The 25,509-nt window shown below is 42.0% G+C and overlaps 1 protein-coding gene and 1 long non-coding RNA gene across 3 annotated transcripts; both read right to left on the reverse strand.

Moving 5' to 3' along the window:
• Positions 1-1,847: 1,847 nt before the first annotated feature.
• Positions 1,848-23,600, reverse strand: LOC116038086. Its single transcript, XR_004898438.1, has 3 exons — positions 23,462-23,600; positions 10,367-10,371; positions 1,848-1,857 (listed from the first exon to the last, which is right to left on the reverse strand). It is a non-coding gene; the product is annotated as an uncharacterized LOC116038086 (long non-coding RNA).
• LOC116038085 (melanocortin receptor 5-like) lies at positions 13,017-25,509 on the reverse strand. 2 transcript variants are annotated; one of them, XM_036005819.1, is made up of 4 exons: positions 25,400-25,509; positions 15,946-16,147; positions 14,729-14,835; positions 13,017-13,239 (listed from the first exon to the last, which is right to left on the reverse strand). In XM_036005819.1, exons 2-4 carry the CDS (start codon positions 16,111-16,113, stop codon positions 13,047-13,049), a joined length of 468 nt encoding a protein of 155 aa, XP_035861712.1. In that variant the 5' UTR covers positions 16,114-16,147; positions 25,400-25,509; the 3' UTR covers positions 13,017-13,046. The 2 variants fall into 2 exon arrangements, with proteins under 2 accessions (XP_035861712.1, XP_031138142.1); XM_031282282.2 differs by having other exon boundaries at positions 15,946-16,150.

Genomic DNA, 25,509 nt, shown 5'->3' on the forward strand with positions numbered 1-25,509 from the left:
TTATACTTTTGGCTCGATGAGCTTCCAAACGACAGAGTTAACATCTCCCTCACATTCAGGGCCATGTTAAAGTCCTCCACATTTCCCAGCGAAAGCACGAGAGAACCTCGTTTTTTAAATCGCTGATATGCCCAAACATTTTTAGTTATCACACATAATTGTTACATGAGTACGTCACAAAGGCCTTGTGGTGGTCACGATTACATCATTTCACCGATAGAACTTATAGTTTTTAGCAGTCGGCGGCTTTATTTGAGCGCTTGTCTATGTGTCTTTGAATAGCTCCAGTGGGGCACCGCTGACAGTTTCAAGCAGGTCGACACGGTCGGTAACCTGATTAAAGATCAAAGAGATATCATAACAGACTTCAAAGGGTGTTTGCATGGTCATACGTTTACCAGACAACCCTTCACAGACAGTGAATCTGAATCTACAGGCAGTAATATGAAACCATTAGGCTAAATCTTTGTGTTCCACTTCTGGCGACTGTCTCTGGTCTCCCTGTCTCTGTCTGCTGTGTCTCTGTCTCTCTATCGCTCTGTCTCTCTGTTTTGTTTCTTCTCGCTCATATCTATGTCTCTCTCGTCTGGGCTCTGTCTGTATCTGTCTCTCTCTCTGTCTCGCCTCTGTCTGTACTGTTCTCCATGTCTCTGTCTGTCTGTTTTCCATGTCTATGTATCTCTCTGTGTTGAACTCTTCATTGCTGTTATCTGTCTCGCTCCTCTCGTCTATCTGTATGTCTCTGTCTCCCTATCTGTCTGTCCGGTCTTAGTCTCCTCTCTGTCGTTATCTGTCTTCTCGTTCCTGTCTGTATCTGTCTCTCTGTCTGTCTCTGTCTGTCTGTTCTCCCTGTCTCTGTTATCTCTCTGTCTCTTCTTTGTTGTCTATGGTCTCTGTCTCTGTACTCTCTGTATGTCTATGGTCTCTCTCTGTCTGTCGTCTCTCTCTCTTCTCTGTTCTTTACTCTGTCTGTCTCTGTCTCTCTCTGTCTCTGTTCTCCAGGTTCTGGAGTCTGTGTGTTCTCCTGTCGGTCTGTCTATGTATGTTCTGTGGTATCCTGTCTCGGTCTCCTCTGTCTGTGTTTGTTTCTTATGTCTGGCTGCTCTGTTGTTTACTGTTTCTGAACTGTCCTCTCTCTGTCTGTCCAGGTCTTCTGTTTGTTTTATCACTGTCCAGTGTCTGTCTCTGTCTGTTTGTTTCTGTGGTTTTTTCTTCCTCTTACGTAGTTTTTTGGCTCTCTGTACTTCTGCATCCGTTGAGCGATAAAACCATGCACTTTAAAAATGTGCAGCTCGTTCAGCTAATGACGAAACTTCTTCAACTTTTTTTCTCGATTGGATAATTTTTAAAATATTAAGCTTTTAACACTTTTCTTTTTAACACGAAAAAATACCCGTCAATGAGATATGATTTCAAATCGTCACACGTGTCTTCAGCTCCCCAACCATTTAAGGTCCCCTCCCATAATGTTCAACGACAGCTACATAACTGGGACTACGGTTCTCCACACGTCTCCACACTCATTTGCAGGTGCGGGTGATTCATGATCAAAGACAGGCTGTATAAGTGAAAGGCGAACATCACATGATTGATACAGATGATAGTGTAGTGGATAGGCACATGCCTTCTGACAGTGGGAGATCCTGGTTTCAAAAAAACCAAAAAATCCCACTGGGGTACATCAGTCAATGTGTCCTGGCCAACCGGGCATTTACTTTTTAATATATAACTACTAACTTAGTCTTATGGATTTAAGCTATTCAACAGTTGTGAGCATTTAACAATTAAGCTTATTCATGTTTTATTTTGGCTTTCCTCCATTTCGCCTGTATTTCTCCTTCCTTCCTTCTATCTGTCCTCTCTTTCCTTTGTTCAGCACAGTCTTTTAAATAATACTATTCATCATCTCATATCAAGCTAGAAGTGAGCGCTTATTCGTTCTATGCAGTGCCTAGTGTTGATAATAATATCAAGTACTTTCTGCTTCAGCCGTTTTCGGTAAGTCATTTAAACTTCATCTATTGAAAGTATTACAGTTCAGCTTCAAGCCTTTCGATACAATGTATTGTAGCTCTTCACGTTGGGTATGCAGTAGTTTAGCTTCCACTATAACAATTTTCCTGATGTTTTAGCACGGTAGTGGCATTGTAGCTTAAGATTTTTCTTACTATTAGTTTCATATTTCTGCATTGGGGGTGTTATCAGTCTAAAAACATATACTCAGACCTCACAATGTTTACGTCTTCTCTTTTGCTCATTATCAAATTTTGAAGACAAACAGTTCGTTTAGCATAAGCTTTTCACTTTTTAATGAAATTCATACGGACATTAAAACGATTTCACTTTTTAAATATTCTCACTACTTCAAATTAGTCTTCATGGATTTAAGCTATCACCTAGTTTGCTTTAACAATTAAGCTATTCAGGTTTATTTTGATCTCCTACTTTCTCTCCTCTCTTATCTCCATCTCTCCTCCTGTCCTCTCTGCATTTTGTTCAGCCCCCATTCTTTACTAATATCTTTCAATTTCAATCAGCTAGATGATGCTTCTTCGTTCTCATGCAGTGTCCTGATAATAATACAAGTTTTATTCTCTTTCAGCTCGTTTTAGGTAAATCATTGCAACTTATTTTGAACAGTATTACAGTTCAGCTTCAAGCTTTTATAACCAATGTACTTTAGCTCTTCACTTGGTTAATGCAGGTTAGCTTCCAACTCTAACCAATTTTCCTTGATTTTTAGCCAGTGTCGGGCATTGAGTCTTAAGATTGCGTACGATTTGTTTCATATCCATATGCATTGTCGAGTGATTATAAAGTTCAAAAAATTTACCTCCGACCCTCACAATGATCTAGTTCTTTTGTACATTATTCAACGTTTGATAAGCAACAGTTGTTGAGCATCAAGCTTTAACTTTTAAGCATTCATACGTTTTTACATACGATTCTCATCTTTCACTCTTCTCACTCTTCAACTTCTTCTATGATGTAATCATTCACCAGTTAGCTTTAGCAATTCAGCTTACAGCATTTCCTACCCGCACATTTTCCGCAGGAAATGCATTTTCTATAGAATTTAGAATGTGGCTATTTATCAGTAATTATCGACTTCAAACTAAAAGAAAACAAGAAACTGTAAATTACCATCATTAGATAATGTATTTACATAGGTTGTACATATTACATACTCTACACCCGATAACATATACAACCAGCATAGAAATGAGAACATCAGCCTAAAAACTGATAACATGCCACCTCGTGCATAACATGTTTCGAGACATTGTCCTTCCACTGACGGAGCGAGTCCCCGCCGGCATACACGGATCTACAGGTGAAGTGGGGACCCGTGTAGAAGCCGTCTGCCACAATGGGGACATTCTCACTGTTGCAGCATCCGAGGGAAAGAGATATTTAGCTGAATATTTCATGCCTTTAGACAACTTTTTAACATGGACAAGATAAATATGAAGCCGGGGCTAAAAGGCTTTTCCAAAATCCAACATGAAAAGTCTATTGGACAGTATTGAATTAAAAGCAACAAAACCACAAAATATGGTCAGCGTCGGTAACTGCACATCTTACATATTAGGTAGTTGGCAGCAAACATGGCTAGTGGAGTCTACAGAAAACCAGAAAATGGCGTCCAACGGCCGCATATTGGGTGGTTACTGCTCTGGTGTTAAAAGACCATCCAATTATTGTTTCATTTCATATTTCGTTAAAGCCGTTCTTAACTTTGCAATATCGTTCGGAATCCCTCAGAATCATAACATTCATACGGTATATTCAAACATAACCAAACTGGTATACGATAGCAACAATAGAACTCAAAGATGAATGGCAATAGGAATCAATAACCATTGGATTGGAAAAAAATAGAAATACATGGTGTTGTTGTGTCATATACGAAAACTATGAATACTGGGATCCCAATTTAGTTTCGACACAAAATTCACTAGACAGCAGTTTGTATCAGAGAGTCAGTTTGACTGGGACACGCCAAGTGTGCCACCATCGCAACGAGAGAAAAGACATGGTCAGCAGCATACAGCCAAGTTGGAACAACATGCGAAATTCATCAGAGAGATTGACCACCGCAAATTAATTTCTATCTAGTTGCATGCGTGAAGAACAAGCAAAAGACTGCGAAAAACCCACAAAAGAGCATCGACCTTGCAGACGTACTTAACTTACTGGAAGACCTGAAGGCTCGATTGGGAGCAGATGAAGAGAGAGAAGGAGGCCTTTTAAAAATAAGGGGAGACTAAGAAGAATGGAGCTTGAGTAAACGAGAGACAGATGTTATCGCGGTAGGTAAGACCACCAACGTGCGTTGGAGAGCTAATCGGAGAGATTGAGGGAAGGTTCAAGCTCAAGAGCTGAGGATAAATTGAGCAAGATGGGAGGAAGCTCTCGAAAACAGAGAGGAGGCAAAGGAGATACTGTGGAAAGATCCAGGCTTACCAGAGAGGCAACAAGCTGGATGATGGCTCTGGCTAAACGTGTCCCATCCCCCACCATGGGAACAGAGTATCTGAAAACCCAGCACGGGAAAAAATCAGCAACGGACTTCGAAAAACAAAAGATCTGAGCTGCAGTACTCATACTGAAGCCCTAGAAGGGCGAATTGGAGCCAGGATGAAGGGAGAGAAGGAGGCCTTAAAAATAATGTGGAGATCAGAAGATGAGTCGCGAAAGAGAGCAGATGCTCCGGTAGGTTAAGCCACCCAATGTGATGTGGAGAGCTACTCTAGAGATTGAGAGGAATCAAGCTCAAGAGCTGAAGGTAACAATGAGCAGATGGAGGCAGGGGTCGACGAAACACAGGCAGAGGAGGCAAAGGAGATACTGAAAGATCCCAGGGTTTCCCATAGAGCCCACAGCGGATGAGGCTCTGGCGGAAGTGTCTTCTACCCACCCAGAGAAACCAGAGTATCTAAAACACACGCCTCGGGAAAAATCAGCAACAGATCTGACGAAAACCCCACCAAAACAAAGATCTCGAGTGCAGCGACTTCATTACTGAAAGACCTGAAGGTCAAATTGGAGAAGAGCGAAGGGAGAGAAGGAGACCAGGAAACACAATGGGAGATCTCACGCCGGAAGATTGGAGTTGGTAAAGAGAGGACCGCATGCTTGCGGTTTCGGTAAGACCACCAACGGGATGTGGAGCAGCCCTATATAGAGAGGAGAGGGCCAAGCTCAAAAAAAAAAAAAACAGTGACGGATTAAAATTTGAGCAAGATGGAGGGAGCTCTAAAAACAGGCACGAGAGGCAAAAGAAGATACTGAAAGACCTCCCAGGCTTAACCTAGAGCCAGCTGGGAGATGCAGGACAAACAGCAACAAGAACCCTCATGCTGCTCTGAAGACAGGCTCCTCCAGCAGGCAGCTGCAGCGTAATTCAACCCGTGGAAGAGAGGACAAGGCATCCACTCCTACAGGAACAGAACGCCTGAAGATGACCACGCAACAAGGAAAACGAGCAGGACGGGACGCGAGGACAGGAGAGCACCATGAGGTCCCAGTGGTAGATCGTCAGAGCAAGATTGACCAATGCCAACGAAGAAGAAGTGGTACAAAAGCGATTCTGGATTGGGAGGAATTGGTACTTCAGATTGTAATTGCCCATCAGCGTCTAGTCTGCTCTGTCTGTTTCTGTGTGGGTCTGTCTGTTATGTCTGCTGTGTGGGTTGTATGTCTGTCTTGTCTGTCTGTGTGGCGTATGTCTGTTGTCTGTGTGTGGGGGCGTCTGGTATGTCAGTGTCTGTGTGTGGGTCTGTGGGTCCTGTACCCACGTCTGTGTGTGGGTCTGTATGTGTATTGTGGGTCTGTCCTGGTCTCGTCTGTCTATGCGTCGTGGGTCTGTCTGTGTGTGGGTCTGGGTCTGTATGTCTGTCTGTGTGTGTGGCTATGTCTGTCTTCGGGTCTGTCTGTATGTGTGGGGTCGGTTCCTGCAGGCTGTGTGTGGGTCTGTCTGTCTGATCTGTATGCGTGTGGGTCATGTATTGGTGCTGGTCTCGTGTGTGGGTGGGTCTGTCTGTCTGTGTGGTGTGGCGGTCGTTGAGGGTGGGTCGGTCTGTGTGTGGGTCTGGTGGGGCCGTGGGTATGTCTGTCTGGCTGTGTGTGGGTTTGTTCTGTCTGTTATGGGTGTGAGTGGGTCTGTCTGTCTTGGGGTATGTATGCTCATGTCTGTCGTGTAGTGGTGTGTGCTTGTTGTGTGTGGTCTGTATGAGTGTTGGGTGCTGTTGTGGTGGTTTCTCTGTGTGTGGGTGGGTCTCCGTCTGTACGTGTGTGTGTGGGGGTCTGTCTGTCTGTGTGTGTGGTTCTGCTCAGGTTCTGTCTGTCGGTTGTGGGTGGTGTGTGTGGGTATTGTGTATGTCGGTGTGGTGGGTCTGTATGTCGTCCTGGGTTTGGGGTGGTGTCCTAGTGTGTGTGTAGTCTCTCTCTGTCGTGTGTGTGGTGTGTGTGTGTGTGCTGTGTGTGTGTGTGTGTCGGCGTCCTTGCATGAAGGGCGTGATGCCGTCAGTGCAAGAGTGTTGCAGTACGCAGTGATGTCGTTAGTGAATGCCTGCTTCTGCCTTGCCACTCTCTGCTTCAGCTACTGCCACCGGACTAGCCTTTTGTTTTAAGGGCGGGGGAAAAGTGGAGACGAGTGGGTATTAGCGCTCTCACGCCTCCCCCGTACATCCGGCCTCTCCACTGCCACACGATCTCGTACATGCCTCCCCGTGGAACACCAATGTAACCGGGATCCCTTGTTGGTTACAGGCTTAAGTGGCTAAAGGATTCGGAGCCAGCAGTGGGCCCAGAGACGTGGCAGGCAGGGCCTCATCGGTCGAGTGGAAACAGCCCCTAGCGTCACACCAACTGTCCCACGGTTATGGGGAAATTAGCACCCAGCTTTATCTAGTGCAGACCACCCAAAGGCAGCGCCGGCGGAAGAGTTGCGTGTGAAACCACCACAACGGCTGGGACAGGAGGAAGAAGGCACCCCACAGCACCACGTGTGGTTACCTCGGGAGTTACATGGCTAGGGGAGCAAACCAACAGCAAACCTGCACCTGGGGACAGGCCACAGGTGGAGTCCATGTGGTAGGCGTGAAGATGGGGGGAGTGAGGTCTGCGCCACCCACACCCTCACTTAATCCTCACCTTAGGCGCAAGCTTCTTGCAGCACCCCGAATAAGACGAAAAACGTCCTGGGTGCGAAGGGGAGGAAAAAATTGAAACCTATTCTCACACCTATTAATAACTACTGCCTAACACACACATAGATACACAAAAATCTTTTAAAAATAAATGCATAAAAATGCATGTTTGGTGGTGTGACGGCCCTGGGGCCTGGCGTACATGGTACTGTGGTTTGTCTTGTTTTACCTGCACCCGGGTGGAGCGGAGGAGGCATAAGAGAGGACTGTGCCTCACTGGCGATCCTCCCAGACTACGTTAACCCGAATGCCCGAGACCGGCCCTCTCGCCACTTTGGCACCGATTTCTCACCGACTTGACACACACCACATGTTTCTCTCTGTTTTGAGTTTCCCTTTTGTAATACTGACAAATGCAACCCGCATTCTCCATTAAATCCATACAAATTTCATTTATTCATGATACATGACAATCACCCTCATCGTTCTCTTGTGCATCATTCAGTTAATACAATGTCCACTTATATTGTTACGGTCTGTGCATCTCCCTGTTTTGTTGCGGGCCTGTGAGACCGCGTCGTAACAAGGGTGGGGGCTCGTTGACGTGGAGTATAAACCAGGACCCTGTTTGTGGTTTTCCTTAATGACATCCATAGTTAGTGTTGGTGAGGCAATTTGGTTAAGTTGAGCTAGTCTATGTTGTTTAAATGTTAAGTGCATACAGTCATGTGTAAGATAGTGGGATGTTTTAAATACAGGGACAAACGTCTTTGCAGCCTGTTGTAGTGGCTGCATTTATATCCAACAAGCTAGGTAACATTACATTATATTACACTAACATAGCGAACTTTTTTGTCATGACTAATTTATTAATTAGTTAGCATCATTTATATTTGAGAAAAGAAAAACTTCATCCGATGTTTAATGTGAAAAAAATAGCCTTGAACCGCCTACTTACTAGCTACATTCCTGTCACTACCCGATGCGAGTCCTGACGTACAGCAGGCAGTGGACCAAACCACTGTGAGGCAAGGGAGGGGGGACTCAAAATGTTTCTAAACTTAAAAATCATTTTTGGGGTTTGTATTGTTTTAGTACTTAGACAGATATTTTAAGAATACGTCATTATGTTATTTACAATACACAGCATTGTTTTTAATGATATTTCTACGGGGGGACAACCCTTAGATAGGGGGGTCCTGACCCCCCCCCCGATCAGTATCCCGTTTAGCTTCCAACTCTGACAATTTTCACACATACACACACAAACACACACACACACACACACACACACACACACACACACACACACACACACACACACACACACACACACACACATACATACACACAGACACACATATAGAGCTGAAGGACCATCTGCCAGCCATGCTTGGTGATGTAGTGGATATGACACATGCCTGTGGTGTGGTAGAGCCGGGTTCAAATCCCACTAAGGTACATCAATCAATGTGTCCCTGAAGTAAACACTTAACCCATTATCCCTCCAAGGGTGTGTTACCACTGACATATATAGCAATTGGAAGGTGCTTCCTTTTGTTTTTCCTCTTTCTGCTTGTTTGTTCTATGCAATGGATATGGCTGATAATAAGTCTTTTTAGTCAATTCATTTAAACTTCCACTTTTGACAGTATTACAGTTTAGCTTCCAGTTTTTCTAAAATGTATTTCAGCTCTTAACTCATGTGCAGTTCAGCTTCCAATTTCCAAGTTTTTCAGCAGTTTAGATCAAACAATTTGTTACATATTTCTGCATTTTCATCAATGTTTCTCACAGCATTTGTAAGTTTTCAATACTGATTCATAATTTCAGATAAAATATTATATAACATATAAATTATTTTATACATTAGTGGTGTTGATGAAATTCATACTCATTCGACCGATTTCCACTTTTTCAACTATTCTCACTACTTTAACTTCTTCTTACTGATTTAAGCTATTCAACCAGTTTAGCTTTAGCAATTCAGCTATTCAGCATTCCCACGCATTTTCCGCAGGAAATGCATTTTCTAGTTAGTGGGAATGCTGTTCAGCAGCATTCCAACTATTGTTGTTCCTGTCGGCCATTTTGTTTATTTTTTTTTTTTTTCTTTTTATTATTCCCTCTTCCGTACGTTTTTTGGCTCTCTGTAACTTCTGCATACGTTCAGCTATTAAAACCATTCAACTTTTAAAATGTTCAGCTCTTTCAGCTAATGATGGGACTTCTTCAACTTTTTTTCTACTATTTATACTTTTTAAAATATTAAGCTTTTTATGACTTTTTTTTAACATTGAAGTCAATGAGAGCATGCTTCAAATCCTTAAAATCTTCTTCCGCTCCCAAAATTTTCAGCTCCTTCATACTTTCACCTACAGACGCCAAACAAACTTTAAAATGTTCACAAAATATTCAGTTATCCGGCTCTATCTTTTCAGTTTGATATCTTTTACAGTTTTTGTAAAAAAGCTGTTTAAGTTTAGTGATCATTTCAGGATTTTTCTGCGTTTCTAGTGATTGTGTATTGCATGTCCTAGAGTGGATGATGTCATCACCAGAGCACAGAACGTTCAAAAAAATATCTTTGTCCCCTCTCTATAAATTGCTCTCACGCCCACAATATCTACTTGTCATACACAATTTATACATCAAATCGTAGGTATTTTTGTCTAGTTTCAGCCAATGTGCTCAATTTTGTGATATGCCTTATACTTTTGGCTCGACGAGCTTCCAAATGACAAGAGTTCCACATCTCCCTCCATTCACGGCCATATTAAACGTCCTCCACATTTCCCAGCGAAACGCAGAGCGAACCACTTTTTTAAATCGCTGATATGCCCACATTTTTAAGTTTATCAACATAAATTTTACATGAATACGTTCACAAAGGCGTTGTTGTCGTCACGATTACATCATATCACCTAACTCTAATTGAATGATTCTAATGAAAACTAATTTAGACCCTGGTACCTGCTCCCTCTGAGTTCCTCATAAGGTATCTTCTTCCAGGGGAAAGTTCCTGCAGTCGAGAAGCATCTTTAGTATTGCAGTTCCACCAAGTTAGGGGACTTATGAGAGACATTTTGAAAAAAAGAATGGTCAAAATTGATGCAGCAGGGTTTTCACACTTGACAAAGCTCCTCCAGTGCACTTGCCTTTTGATTATTACAAATAATAAAGCAAAATTATCATCTTAATAAAAGATATACTATCTCTCACATCACATAAATTATGAACAGTAAGTGGTCTTGAAGAGGATTCTTTTTTTTCTGTCTCGCTATTGACATTTGGACTCGGTCTTGACTTGGACTCAAAGTTTTTTGGACTCGGTCTAGACTTGGACTTGAACCTCTTTGGACTCGGTCTTGACTCGGTCTCAACTAGCCCTGGTCTTGGACTCGACAAAGGTGGACTTGACTACAAGCCTGGAGAGAGATTGGGAAAGTAAATTGCACTGACTAAAAATTAAAAGAGATCCATGCTGCTGTTTTGCTAATTACACTGTCTCTATTGTTAGAAAATCCCATGTAACTTATTTTTCATGTAACATTTGTATTAGCCTAACTAAAGAGACCTTGTGCCTTGTTTTAGGACAAACAGAGCAAAGTAATTATGCACACTGACTTTTTCAAGTTTTCGAGTATTTTTGTCATACATGGATTTAGAACAGAGATAAACACTGCATGAAAAGTGGGATTTTCGTCAGTAAAAAACTGTAGATTGTCATGGAAGTTCAGGTTTACGACTGTACACGGCAATTTACAGGCAACACCGAAAACTGCCGTGAATTGTCGGAAATTGACGTGGGCCTTGCTTGGCAGTTGTCCCCCCATGACCTAATTCTAGGGGAGGCTTTAACATGTAAATGAAAATGCTGTGAGCTATACAAATGCAAATCAGGAGGGCAGCAGGGGGAGTTTTACCCCAGGTGACATCTTTCTTTAATGAAAGTATGCAAGATTAATTACTGTGTATGTAATTTTAAAGATAATTTGGGGCATTTTAGCCTTTAATAGACAGGACAGCTGTAGACAGGAAAGGGGGGAGAGAGCGGGGGGGAAGACATGCAGTAAATGGCCACAGATCGGACTCGAACCCTGAGCTGCTGCGTCGAGGACTGAGCCTCTGCACATGGGTGCTTGCTCCACCAGGTGAGCTACCCAGGCACCCACTGTGTATCTCGTTAGCAATGGCCAATGTTATGTAAAAAAGATACACAAAACAATTAGTTTTAATCAGGCTTTGCCATAAAGGTAAAATGTGCATTCCATGCAAACATCATCACAGTCTCCTAGAGCTCATCCACTGTGCATAGTGGCATGACTACATTAACCTTTCTTTGGTCTTGCTCATCCAAGATTGTCTGGTGGAACGGAGACAGAGGCACCACTGTACAGTTTTCTAAGAGAAGTCTTTCTGCTGACACCACAACACTGTGCTTCACATAAAGCATATCAGCTTTGTCACTGCATGACAAAGTCCCAACCATTTGTCTTCTTAAAATACTGGCAAATTCAGCACCATAGTCACATGTCCGTGGCATATGAAGTTGTTGGCTCTGCTGAAATGGCCTCATAATCTGGACTTCAATTGTTCTATTGTTATTAAACTTTCCCAGTATTCCATTAAAACTCACTGTAATTCACCTCCACACCAGTCTGTGCGCTGTTCGCGCCCTGCTGGTTAATCTGCCTCCTCTTTGTCTTTCTCTATCACTCTGCCCCTACCCCCGTCTTCACTGCTTTGATTTGAAAAATAGCGGAGGGAGACGAGTCATCCGAGAGTTAGAGCAAAAGCTCCCAATGTATGGGAGTATTCCAGCTGCCTGTAATCACGAGACAGTAAGCAGGAGCTTCAGGTAGAAACAACCAGATCTTGCATCGCAGGTGGAAGCTGTGAAGAGTTCAGCTCGGAGTCCAGCAAGAAGAAAGAGTGCTACTTGCCGACCTGTTGATGAAACCAAATCCAAAAAAATTACTACCGCTCTTGCAAAATGGGTGGCAACTAACTGCAGACCTGTCAGCATCGTAGAAGCCTTGGGTCTTAAAGAAGTACTACGGTTGGCATGTTCTGACCCGTCTTATACATTGCCGTCAAGGGGGACAGCAGTTTCACGCATACACAGCCTGTACGACACAGAGAAAGCAGCCCAACTGGAACTGCTGCAAAGTGATGCAAGGTGATCACTGGACGGCAGTGAGTAATCAAAATTATTTAGGAGTTACTGCACACTATATTGACTCTAGATTCAAATTCATTTGATTCGATCAATTTTTATTTATCTACTGTAAACAAAAGAAAAATGTGTGAATCTAGTCACATTTTTCTTTTGTTTACAGTAGATAAATAAATAATAAACATACAAATCTTAAAGTCAAGTTCATAAAGTCACTTTCCTTGCATTCATTTGATTCCCAATCAAGATACACTGGTAAGAATGGCTTTCCATTGTTAATATGTACTTAAAAACAGTTCTGAAATGCAAAATAATAGAATTTTAATTGTGATAAAACATGCGATTAATCGCAATTAACTATAGAAATCCAGCGATTAATTGCAATTAAAAAAAATTTATCGTTTGACAGCCCTATATACATATAGGATATATATATATATATATATATATATATATATATATATATATTGGTTTCCCTGGCATTCATATGCTTATTAGAGCCATTAGCACCTCCGCGGGAGCTCTCCACATACGTCATGGTTCGTTTCCGACAATATGTGGCACAGATGAATGCGACGTTCACAGCCTGTAAATTGTCGTTAACTGCCGAAAATTAGGGAGATTTACGGGTGTTTACGGGCGTTTACGGGGACGAAAATCCCACTTTTCATGCAGTGAAAAATGCTTGTATACATACAAACCTCCCTCCATCATTACCTGTCCACAGCGATGGCCAGCAGGCTACACATTGACGCCACAACAGAGATGCAAATCATGGAGTCAAATACATTGTCCATTTGCCGGATGAAGTGATCCTCCACCACCAGCTGTCTGTTGTTGAGGAGGTAAATGATGATGGTCTCCGAGGCGTTGGACACACTAACCAGCATGTCTGCTACTGCCAGACTGCAACAACCAGACAAGTTGGGTTAAGCTTTGATCATAAGCATAGTTCTCAAATCTGTATGTTTCTGTTTATGTGCTTTCTTCCCATGAATCCAGGAGCCCCCAGAGCAACTGTCCTAGCCCTCCCACTGCATTATCACACATCCATGTCACAGTGAAAAACAACAAACTAGAAAATGTATTTCCTGCAGAAAATGCAGTCGACTGAAATGTATTTCAAAGCACTGTTGGAAATGCAGAAATGTGATATGAATTGGTGAAATGGGTTCAAAGAGAAGACAACTACAGGGGGAAGTTGGAATAAAAACCCCAGCAGAACAACACAACCAGGCTGGTCATGGTGGGTCCAATGGAATGCAGAGATGAGTCTCCAGGTTCAGGATGCGACGAGCTGGGACCCAAGAGTGCTCCTCAGGACCTAACCCTCGCAGTCTACCAGGTACAGGAGCCCCTCCCTCGACACCTCAACTTTATACTTGACAGTATAAGTCAGCTTTCCACCAATGAGGCAGGTGGGAGTTGGGGCTCTTGAGGTGGACTGCAGAGTACTATCCTTGACCGGTTAAATGCGGGAGACGTGTAAGGTGGGATGAATCCGTAAAGGGCGTGGGTTTATGACTTTGGAGATGGGGAATGGGCCAATGAATCTAGGAGCAATCTTACGGGGCTCCATCGTAAAGGGAATGTCCCAGGTGGAGAGCCAAACTCGCTGATCGGGTGAGTATAGGGGTGCTGTGAAGCTCCTCTGGTTAGAGGCTTTTTAATACATTTTAGAGGTTCCAAGCAGGGTTGAGAAGGCCCTAAGCCTGAGGTATGAGGGCTTGATTGATTAATTGACTGAGTTAAAGTTTAGTAGTTTAATAAACTACGACTTTGCTAATCCTGCAGTGCTGGTAAATCTAGCATGGAAATTTCCCTCTATTAAGATTGTTTTAAGTCTATTATATTATTACATTTTATACTATGGTCTGGGTGAATACTCAATTCTAAGTAAAAAAAAGTGATATAGGACACTTATATCATGAGTTATGGTGAAACTAACTGTTTACTGTTCTGAATGAATGCACTACATTAAAAGAAAATGTGGATCTGTTAAGTGTAGCCTTTCAGTGCCACGTCCTGTATACACCACAGGATGGCACTAACACATACTGTAAGCTGCAAGAAGTAAGTTACACTGCACCTCTGACCTTACTTTGATTGTTTCACAGTGGTCATTCCATTCGCTGTTCAGATCACTACTTTAGTTGTTTGTAAACGTCATATTAATTTGGGGATAATGACATGGCTGGATAGCTAGCTTGTCTTGTTGGTAAACATACTGTCAAATTATATTTACTGATTTGCTTGCTGGTTCGTAGCTATCTGAGCCAAGAGTTCAATGAGCTGAGCGGACTATAAATATCTCTGCGCAGTGGACACCTTGTCAGGCATTAACCCTTGCATATTTTATGGTTTATGTATGTTTTATAATGGTTGAACCATTCACCTGCAGACGAAGAAATACATAGGTGAGTGGAGGTTCTTGTTCTTGACTATGGCTGTGATGACCAGGATGTTCTCCATCAGGGAAATGATACCCAGGATCAGAAAGACCTGAGAATAATAAAATACAGTGGAACAGAGAAGAATGGAAGAGTAAAGATGAGCAGAAAAGTAGGGCGTATAGAGTGAAGTATAGCTCCCAACCCAAGTGTTGCTACTCCCCAAATGACGGGATAGTTAACAAAATAGGAACGAGGAAGAAAAAATACAACTATGCAAAATTGTATCAATTTTTTTTTTTTCTTCCCAAGAAATACTGGAGTGTTTTACCTCATCAGTACATTAAACTATAAAATTGAATCAATGTGTCACTCTCATGCCAAAAATGGTATTACGGTAAAAGTTACAGTAGAATTATAATAAATAAATAAAGTAGATTATTAGTGAATAGTGAACAGTTAATTTGATCTAGCAGAACATAATGTGCAGTAGAGCACAAAACGTTTTTGTGTTTTTAAACAACAATGACATGTTCTGTGGGCGAAGCCTAACTGGTTGCAGATAGTGACAGTCGCGGTGGTGTCTATCATTTTTCCAACCTACTTTATTTTAAACCACGGCCACTGAAAACTTGATGGCTGTGTTCGTTCAAAAAATTGTGGTTTTTCAGACAAACTTTAGACAAGAAGTAGTAGGGTTTGAACAGCATAAGGAGCTGGCAAATTTTCACATCCTACTCTGTGAATTGAGGATTTTTTTTCGACGAAACCAGAGTTATGATTATGATTGTAGGAACAGTAGAATGACTACCTTTTACTGAGTTTAATATGAGTTTGAATAAAGAGGTGTAGGAGTAGTCGCCACAAACACTGCAGCCACCAATGCCACTGCCGGTCGGCCACCAGTAAGCTGTTCGGCTTTTTTTTATAACAGGTTTTATCGGTTTTCCATTAAACCAAGTATCTTTGTTTCAGCATATATTGGAAAAAAAGGCTCATTTTTAAAAATTAGCCATTTTTTTCCATCATTATGGTGGAATTAGCAAACTAGCTAGCTAACTCCCTGAAAAACAGTAGATCCGTCATTGTTTCCACTGTTTTTCTGCCACCACAATGCGTGTGCAACTGCAGTGACATAACTGTGACGTCTCCTCCAAATTGGTTTAGAGCACAATTAAAAATAATGCATTTGGGTCTTTAATACCACACATACTGTGCATACCTCTACAGCAATGTGGACCTGCTCACATGCTGCAGGTTTGAAAGTGCTGGTCTTGTCTGGTTGCATTGGAAGGGGCAGGGTGTAGTTCAGGTGAAAGTAGGAGTTAGCCCTGGTGAAGTTACCCAGCAGCGCCTCCGCTTGGTAGGAGGACTCATCAGACAGATTCATCCCTGCTGTGGCTCTGGTCCAAATCACTGTTGCTCTACTGTGAATACCATTTTTTAAGCAGGATGCAAAGGAAAACAGAAGTAAGACTCATATTTGTAAAGGTCAGACCATATTTCCTTAGCTCCACACTAACTTCAATTAACTTTTAAATTCCTGTTTAGGGACCGTTCGGTATTTATGGAATGGACCACCGGAGGAAAATAGGGGAGGGTCATGTCTTTTTATTCTTTGTTGAGGGGAGGGTCATCCAATTTTTTTTAGTCTAGGGGGGAGGGTCATCCAACTTTTGTATTCATGAGAACAGCAACATTTCAAAGTGGCTTGTTTGGTGCATATTTATCCATGTAGCTCCATGTAGCCCTCTCAGTCTCGGCCCCTATCGCTAGCAGATGGGTCCCTCCCTATTTAGTCAGCCAGACAATTTGAACTGTAGCTTTAGAGATCATGGGATTTCCCAAACTGAATAAATCTCGCTTGCACATATAAACACAAAACTGCTTTGCTAGCTCCATCGTGTTGTAACTAAGACATCTGATGAAAACATAATTTTACTCATTAGCATGATTGCCGTACTGTTTAGTTCAAAAACATCCAAAACACCGTACGAAAACATAATGGATCAGACGCAAGCTTTTTTTTGAAAAGTCAAAGCTTGCGGACTGCACTAAGCCGGGAGGGCATGAGACTGGAGGTCTCCAGACTGCAGCCATACCCGACTCAAATATCCTTTCGGTCCCGGTGATATTATATATATATAAACGACAGCCTTTTCAAGGCATTTGAGAAGGAAGGAGTGGTAGCATGCAAGCTCCCAAATTGACGCTCGTCTGAGAAATGGAATTTTGGATAATGTTCAGCTTTGGCAGCTTTACCTATATGCTAAAATATACAATGACTGAGGAAGCCTAGTGACGAGTCCATAGCAACCAGTGTTGAATGTGTACCCAGTGTGCTTTGCTGAATGTTCTCAATGTTTTATTGTTTTATTTCATGTGAATACTAGTTTACTAGATGAGTAACTTAGTATTTGAAGTAATGCAGTAATGCAGGAAGTGTGCATATAGTTTCCATGCTTATTGTGTTTGCACCACACTGTTAGTGAGTTAATCTACTGAAATGGCCACCACACCATAACAGAGGAGTGTGATGCATAAGATGAGAATGCAGAGGTTTAGTCACATATGTCATGGTTGTTAAAAAAAAAACAATGGCTATCTGTATGTCTTTGCCAAATGCAAACCAGTACAGAAGGCACAAATAAAAAGCTGGTGACGGTCAACCCTTTTTTCCATGTCTGGTAAAGGGAGGGTTGGGTCTATTTTGACTAAAGATCCCAAAACTCCTCTGCTGGCCCTTGAAATAAATAATGAACAGTCCCTTAACGATTAATGTTCTTTATATATACCAGCACCTTGGCATTAAGGCTTTGGGTTAACAGCATGACAGTGGTTGCACACAAGGCACTTATACATAAAGTTTGTACTCATACATACAATACAAACACAGACCTCCCCCTCCCAAAACAACAGGCTAAAAAAAAAAGCATGAGCATCAAATTTTGAGCATTAAACATTTCATTGCCTGCATTCTGGTGAATTTTTATGCACCTATTTACCTTTTTCTGAATCAATGTATGCTGGAAATATCTTTATGTAAAGAGAAACATAGATTACAATCCAAGTATAAAATCATAATGGAATATATTACAATAAGGCTCTCAGGCATTCTGTATTGCTATTTATTCTCCTTTGGATCGACTTTTCTAATTATATCTGAGTCAGCATACATGTAGCCTACAGGCATCATTTACTCCTCCCTCCTTTTTTGCGTCTTTTGTTGAGGAAGTAACCTCCTTAAATATGCATATGACAATTATTCACCTCAATGATACATGAATTCATTTTAATGGATTAATAAAGCCCTGGACTGTAATATTTCAGATGTGATAATAGGCTATTACAAGAATAAAGTCACTATATTTCAGAAAATAATCCACCTGCACCATAGTCTGCTGTGCATTATGTGATTGCTCTGCTGATACGGTAGATCTCAGACCTCCTGACAGACTCAGAGCCTCGTTTGAGACTCTGGTCTCTGAATGAGACAAAGTTTAGGGAAGTGGCTGTATGCTGCTCTACATCGGAGGTGGAAAACCAAAACTACGGCTGAATTACACGTAGCACAAACGTGACACATCTGCCGCAGCATGTCGACAGCAGAGCCATTATAAACCTGAAGCTGCACGGACTACGGACGGAAGGCGCGCTGCTCATCTCTATTTTTACAGCGAGAGAGGACACTAACAGGTCTGCTTCAGAGCTCCGTGTGTTTGGGAAAAGTGCTTTATTTGTGATTTAAATAATGGTGCTGATGATTTTTAGAGACTCCCACAGGTATATGATTTTGCTGCTTTCATGGGAGTTCATCCTCTCTCTATGGGAGCTCAGCTCCCACTGGCTCCCAAGTAATCAAAGGGTGACAGTCAGCTTCATTGAGGTGCACTATGGAACTGCAGGTTCGCTGTGGTCAAAAAAGGGTTTGCAATACTTAGGCAGGGCCACTGTGGATGGCAGAACCCCAAAAAGAGCTGTTAATATTGCTGGAGCAAACAGCAGCTAAGAGTAGCAGATAATGTTTAAAAAATATTGGACCAATATTTGTGAATAGACGGGCAGGACCAAAGCATATAAATAAGTGAAGCAGGAGCTTGTCGACACCTGTCGCAGACAGGGTTAACATCCGGTTTAATTTAAGAGAGTCTGACTTTGGTCCAGTGGAATGTGGTGGAGAATTTTACATTGAATTAGACCATGTTGGGCACACAGCAGCAGAGTGAACTCTGGAAAGAATTTCCTCCAATAAGTCATCTGAGATTTCTTCAGTTGTAGTAGAAAAGTGTCCATGGAAGAGGAGGAGAGGGAAATTTAGAGCTTGTATTCTGTACAAAGCTACGAACCTGTAGGCTTGGAAAAAAAAGTGCTATTTGGGATACAAAATGTAGTTGATAACTGGTGGAGGGAAGCAAAAATGTATAAATCATTAAAGGTCCTATGGCATGAAAATTTCACTTTATGAGGTTTTTTAACATTAATATGCGTTCCCCCAGCCTGCCTATGGTCCCCCAGTGGCTAGAAATGGTGATAGGTGTAAACCGAGCTCTGGGTATCCTGCTCTGCCTTTGAGAAAATGAATACTCAGATGGGCCGATCTGGAAGGTTACCTCCCTTTTCTCTGCTTTGCCTGCCCAGAGAATGTGGCCCACCCATGAGAGAGAGACATCATGGCTTTCAAACAAGCAAAGTGGCAGTTGGTCAAGGCCACACCCCCACCCTCCACCTTGCCCCCCCTCTCTCCTCCTCAATAGCTACAGACACAGAAATGGCACATCCTAAGGAAAGCTCATTGTGGGACTGGCTCGTAGTGGCTGTAATTCTGCACCAAGGCTGAATTTCGGGAAAGAGACTTCAGATACAGTATTAGGGAACCACTAAGGTCTAAAAGCATCCAAAGAGCACCATGTCATGGGACCTTTAAATAATTTTATGCCAAAACTAGACCACATGGAAAAAACTCCATCTGCGAGAAAGGGTAAGAAAGCATGGTTCATAACTATTGGGGCATGCAGTGATAACGTCTGCCATCCAAAATGGCCTCTCAGTTGATTCTAGATTTTTATTGTCATCTTAACTAAAATGTTGATGCAGTATACTGAGCAAGTTGCGATATCAGGGGCCTCATTTGTAAACGTGGCGTTCACACAAAAGACATACGCAGCTCTCTTCGCAAGAATTGGGATTAATAAAAAGCAAATTTGATGGGAAAATGTGCGGTCCTCCATGAACACTCTGACCCAGGCGTACGCATAGATACGGGTGAAATGAGAAACGGTGACGCAGATGGCAGATAAAACACGTGAAACTGAGACCATTGTGTAAAAACAAATAGAATTAAAGCTGCAAGCAGCGATGGACGGGCCCTCGCGCCTCTGCGCGTGTCAGGGTTATTGGCGCTCCTTGCGACCGTGCATTTGCGTGGCACTCAGACACTGCAAATCGTCACCAATGAAAAGGGAACTTCCTGCTGAGTTCAACGATACCTCACACAAGACTCTACGTCATACAGTTCATTAGCTGTGAAAAGGGGCATGGCTAAATTATAGGGGGCGGGTTAAACCATCACCAATTACAAAGGAACACTCTTCTGAGTTCAATGATACCTCACACAAGACTCTACCTTAGATGGGTCAGCATTTATGAAAGGGGGCATGGCTTAAACATAGGGGGCAGGGCAAACCATCACCAATGAAGAAGGAATTATCTGCTGAGTTCAATGATACCTCACACAAGGGTCTACCTTAAACGGTTGAAATGTTATGAAAGGGGGCGTGGCTTAAGCATAGGGGGCAGGCCAAACCATCACCAATGAAGAAGGAACTCTCTGCTGAGTTCAATGACACCTCACACAAGACTCTACCTTAAACGGTTAAAATGTTATGAAAGGGGGCGTGGCCTGAGTAAGTGGGCATAGTTAAAGTATAGGGGGCGGCTCAGTATCACATGTCGACCACACGTTATAAGTTTTATGTAAATCGGATGATGTTTGTCATATAAGGCGCATTTCCTGTTGCCAGCCCCACGCTGCGCTATGACCATATGTAAATATTGGCCTGTAGCTGTCCTCAGACCTGGACCCTTGTCAATCGTGAGAAATTTCGGGCAGATACGACAACGTACACTCAAGTTACAACAATTTCTTTGTTCATCGCTAAACACTCAAAATGGCCGCCACGCCACGCCCACACTGTTTGACGAAAAGTTTTTCTTTTAATAACTTTTCATCTTTAAGGTGTTGAGATGGTACAGAGCAAATTAGAAGTCCGCCGGATGAAATCTCTAGGAGGAGTTCGTTAAAGTATAGCACCTTGACTTTTAGGCCTACTTCCTGTTGCCATTAGGGGGCGCTATGACTTTGAGTCAATTGTGTCCTGTAAATGTCCTCAGACTTAGACTCTAATGAATCATGAAATGTTTAGAGCCAATCGGACAATGTACACTCAAGTTACACCCACTTCCTGTTTCGATGGCGAAACGCACAAAATGGCCACCCCCGCCACAGCCATGCCCTGTGACGAAAACTTTTTCTTTTAATAACTTTTCATCTTTAAGGTCTTAAGATGGCACAGACCAAATTTGAAGTTGATCGGATAAAATCTCTAAGAGGAGCTCGTTAAAGTACGACACGTGGAAATGGCCAAAATCGCACTAATTTGGAATTCACCGCTGTCGGCGCTCGGGCCCTAATAATTCCTTCAGTTCCAATAGGGCCTTCGCCGCTGTCGGTGCTCGGGCCCTAATAATAATAATTCCTTCAGTTCAAATAGGGCCTTCACCGCTGTCGGCGATCTGACCCTAATTAAATAGAATAAACATGTCAATTTTATTTCAACGTATTTATTATTTTATTTATCAATACATTTTTCTAGTAATGAAAATAGTCTGTCCATCCTCTCTGTGCTCTCCCTTTATCTTCTCTCCTCGGCCTCCCTCTGAAATTTAATGTCCTCATCAATCTGATCAGCTCATCTTCTTTCTCTCTCTTTCTCTTTTTCTTTCCTGAACATGGCTGGCTTTCTGGCTATTCCTGATCCTCCTCCTCCTCCTAATCACCCACTGCTGCACCTGGCCCTGGTCTGTTAATTGAGGGCCTCTGTCCCAACACCTCATCCATGAGGACAAACCATGGCCAGGTTGCAGCAGAGGGTTTCCCGCTCACACCCTCTCCTGTCCCTGGATACTTGCAATCCTAAGACAGAAGAAAATCAATCATGGCAGTAAACAAATATAAAAAAAATTTGGCTTGCAGGAGGGGTCACCTTTCCCTGCAGGCCCGTTTTCTCCAGAATTGTCCTAATCACAGAGAGAAAAATCAAGACAAGAAAATCATTTATCACACATGAATGCAAAGGGAAAATGGTATATTGCCCCATCTACTGGTTGTCTTATTATTGTGGGCTTTGTATAGGGTGAGAGCTAATTTAACTGTAACCTTAAAGGTCCAATGTGAAGGAATTTCTCCCATTGCATTGAAATCATATAATGCAATCAACTCTCTCACACCATGCAGTTCAAAGTACGTATTACAGCTACGGTAGCCTTCACGCTTCAAAAAGCTGGTCTCTTGCTCTTTTCAATATCCTTTTTCTTTTTCTGGACGAAGAAGAAGACTCCTGTTCCTGAAATTTGGATTTTGAATACGTATGGTCCTCCATGTTTCCTTCTTCAAACTTGCCGGGGCCGGGAAGCCACGATACCCATTAGCAGCATTAGCAGCACCTGTGAGTTTATCATGTGACGGTGAAAACGTGAAAGGTGGAGCAGTATGTCCTGTATGTCCCTTAGCAGCTAACATATTTCAAGATGGCGCATGAATATGGAGCGTCTACCCCAGTTTATGCAAATGCAAATGTAAAATTTCAAGCCAAAAGGAATACTTGGACTTCATGGTGGAGGTAAATATTCACGAAAACGGACAAGTTTGTAAACGGGCAACACAGATTTTGATAATGAACAACTAAACATGTTACACACTGGACATTTAAGGGCAAGATGATCAAAATAAGATTTTACAAATGGGTTACTGTTGCCTTACCTCCAAGCAACACTTGCGGAGTGTTTGGCCCCGGTGAATAAATGGTCATTATCTGACCTCATTTTTATAAACTGAGCAGTATGCTCCTTGCTCCCTAAAACAAAACAACAAATTCAGTTTTGTTTTCGCACCACTAAAGCAAGCAGCTTAGCAAAATAATACAGTTCACGTAATCAAAGTTTATTTTTAACCGTTAACATTACTAAGATTAGATACAACCTGATAAATACATTAACATTTATAAGCTGTTGTCTCTAAATGTTATTACTTTATGTAACGTTACAACTGTTTATTTATCTACCATACAGAAACTCTAAAATATGTATTTTTGTAACGGTAAGGAAAAGCAAATAACGTTAACCGTTATACAAACAATACTCGTAAACTGGAATATAAATCTAATTCAAATACATAACATACAATAATTTCTACCCCCACAGAGCTAGCAGGTAATTTATCCTCAACTCCAAAGCAAATTTGGGACAAATTTTTTGTTCGCCATCAATTTTCATAACACTGCCTATATTCAACATCTACACAATTATTTTCTTGCATAATACATTCTCAGATGTGAATTTAATGATGAAATAAAACGAAAATTGTGGGGGGAAAATTAACTTACAGTTGATAGCCATTTGTCAGCTGCCTTTCTGCTGAATGCCACAATGAATGCTGGGAATCCTGAGGCTGCGAAGAATACACCAGTTGGATCCTCCGAATTCTGTAAAAGGAGGCCGCATTTGTGGACCGCATTTGAAGGAGCCTTCGAAATTAAATGAAAAGGGACAGCCTTGGTCGCAGTGGTGTGAGGCAATCGGTCTACGAATGCAGCCTGCGAAGGCTGCAGCCCCTGAATTGGGACACAGCTATGGTTTAGGAGGAGATGTTAAAATTGTGTTTAAAAAAATAAAAAATGGCAGACTTTAGTATAGTCAAAGAGGCTTTTTTGTAAAGCAGATTGAAGAAGAAAAAGAAGAAGAAGGCATACTTTATTAAGCCCCAAGGGGGAAATTAAATTTTTACACTCTGTTTATATTACACATTACACACAGACCCGAAATACACACACTTGCACAAACAGGACCTATACATGCATTAGGAGTGATAGGGGCTGCTCAAGAAAGGCACCCCGAGCAGTTGGGGGTTCAGTGCCTTGGTCAAGGGCACCTCAGCAGCGCCCAGGAGGTGAGGAGGAGATTGAGCTAGACTTGTGTGTCAAATTTCAGGTCAATCGGGCTTATGGTGTGTGGTTTTTAAGCCTTAATTACAGCATCTGGCCAATTGGGCTCATATTTCTTGGCCATTGGTCGGTGCTTGGGCCCTAATAATAATAATAATAATAAGAAGAAATTGAGCAATTTCAGTAGGGTCTTTTCTGACTGTTGGTCGATGCTGGGGCCCTACAAGTAGTAAATCTAGCAGTAAATATTATAGATATAGTGTCCAAATCTCCACAAAAATATAAAACAAACATAGATCCACTAAGGACTAGGAGTGCATAATGTGGTTTCTTGAAAACCAATTGTGAAACTGTTGGTTACCAGATGGTAATGTCTGGCTAATCCCTGTGTGTGTGTCTGGCATTATAATGCTTGAATTAATTACCTGACAAATTAAGGGTGCTATGGACACACATTGAGAACCGATCCTGTTCTGTGTGCTACATATTGTGCAGCTGTTTTCCAATTATGCTCTGTTAAAGCCAGCTGAGTCTTATGAGTCACTATTTACATGAGCTTTAACAAAGTCACTTGCCACACACCTCACCCTCAGCAGATGTCAGAAAGAAGCATATACTGCACACCAAATAATAGAACTGATATAAGGCGAGTTTTTGTTCCCCCAGCATGAGATGTGTTTATCAGGAACCAGCTCCTTGTCTCGCACTAAGTGATGCTCATTGCTGCTGCTTTGCCAGTGTGGTGACTAATCCTTGTGAGAAAATGATATTTTCTCCAGACAATTATTACAGTGACAACAAGAAAAGCATTTCCTGCACAATGGGGGCGCCATCTATAAAGTGCTGTTTTTGTGCCACACAGTGTGATACGACTGTGCAGCATCTGGACCTATCTGTTTCCATAGGATGTAGCAAAGCAGCTCAAAGGGTGGCTCTTTCTGATTGAGGCTCTATCTGCGCTGTTGAAATCATAGCTACAGCACAGCAAATCATAGCTACAGCCAGTATAATAAATGCATATTGCCACAGTGACCTAATTTTTCAACAGACATCAGGACTGTTAACTAAGTAGCTTGGAGGATGATGTATTGAGATAAAATGTCTAGCAGCTGTTCACATGCAGCACAGCTTTGAGTCCATTATAGACAAAAGCTATTAAAATAAATGTATACCTCATGTGAACTATGTGTGGACAATGTTGGTTACGAGTTTAAGACATGGAAAATACAGGTTCACTGCAAACTCTGTATTTAATACCAGAGACTAACATGAAGTTTCCATTCAAATATCATAGTGAAAAAAATAATAATCAAGTATGATGCCACTATGAAATCCCACACTTGAAGCCTAGCCAATGTAGCACCAGCTATTCTAAAAAAGACCATTTTTGACAAAAATGAATGTTAAAAATGGAAAGAAGTGGTAAAATGTATTATGACTTGTGAGAGAATGACTCACCTCTTGCAGGATCTGTGACTCAAGTCCTTCCCACAAGTGGCTTAGTGGATGCTGCCTCTGTGGAGTATCAGACCAGTGGATTCACGCATTGTGAGAGTGGAGATGCTGAG

The sequence above is a fragment of the Sander lucioperca genome, chromosome 10 (genome assembly GCF_008315115.2).
Source record: "Sander lucioperca isolate FBNREF2018 chromosome 10, SLUC_FBN_1.2, whole genome shotgun sequence".
Classification (NCBI taxonomy): domain Eukaryota; kingdom Metazoa; phylum Chordata; class Actinopteri; order Perciformes; family Percidae; genus Sander; species Sander lucioperca.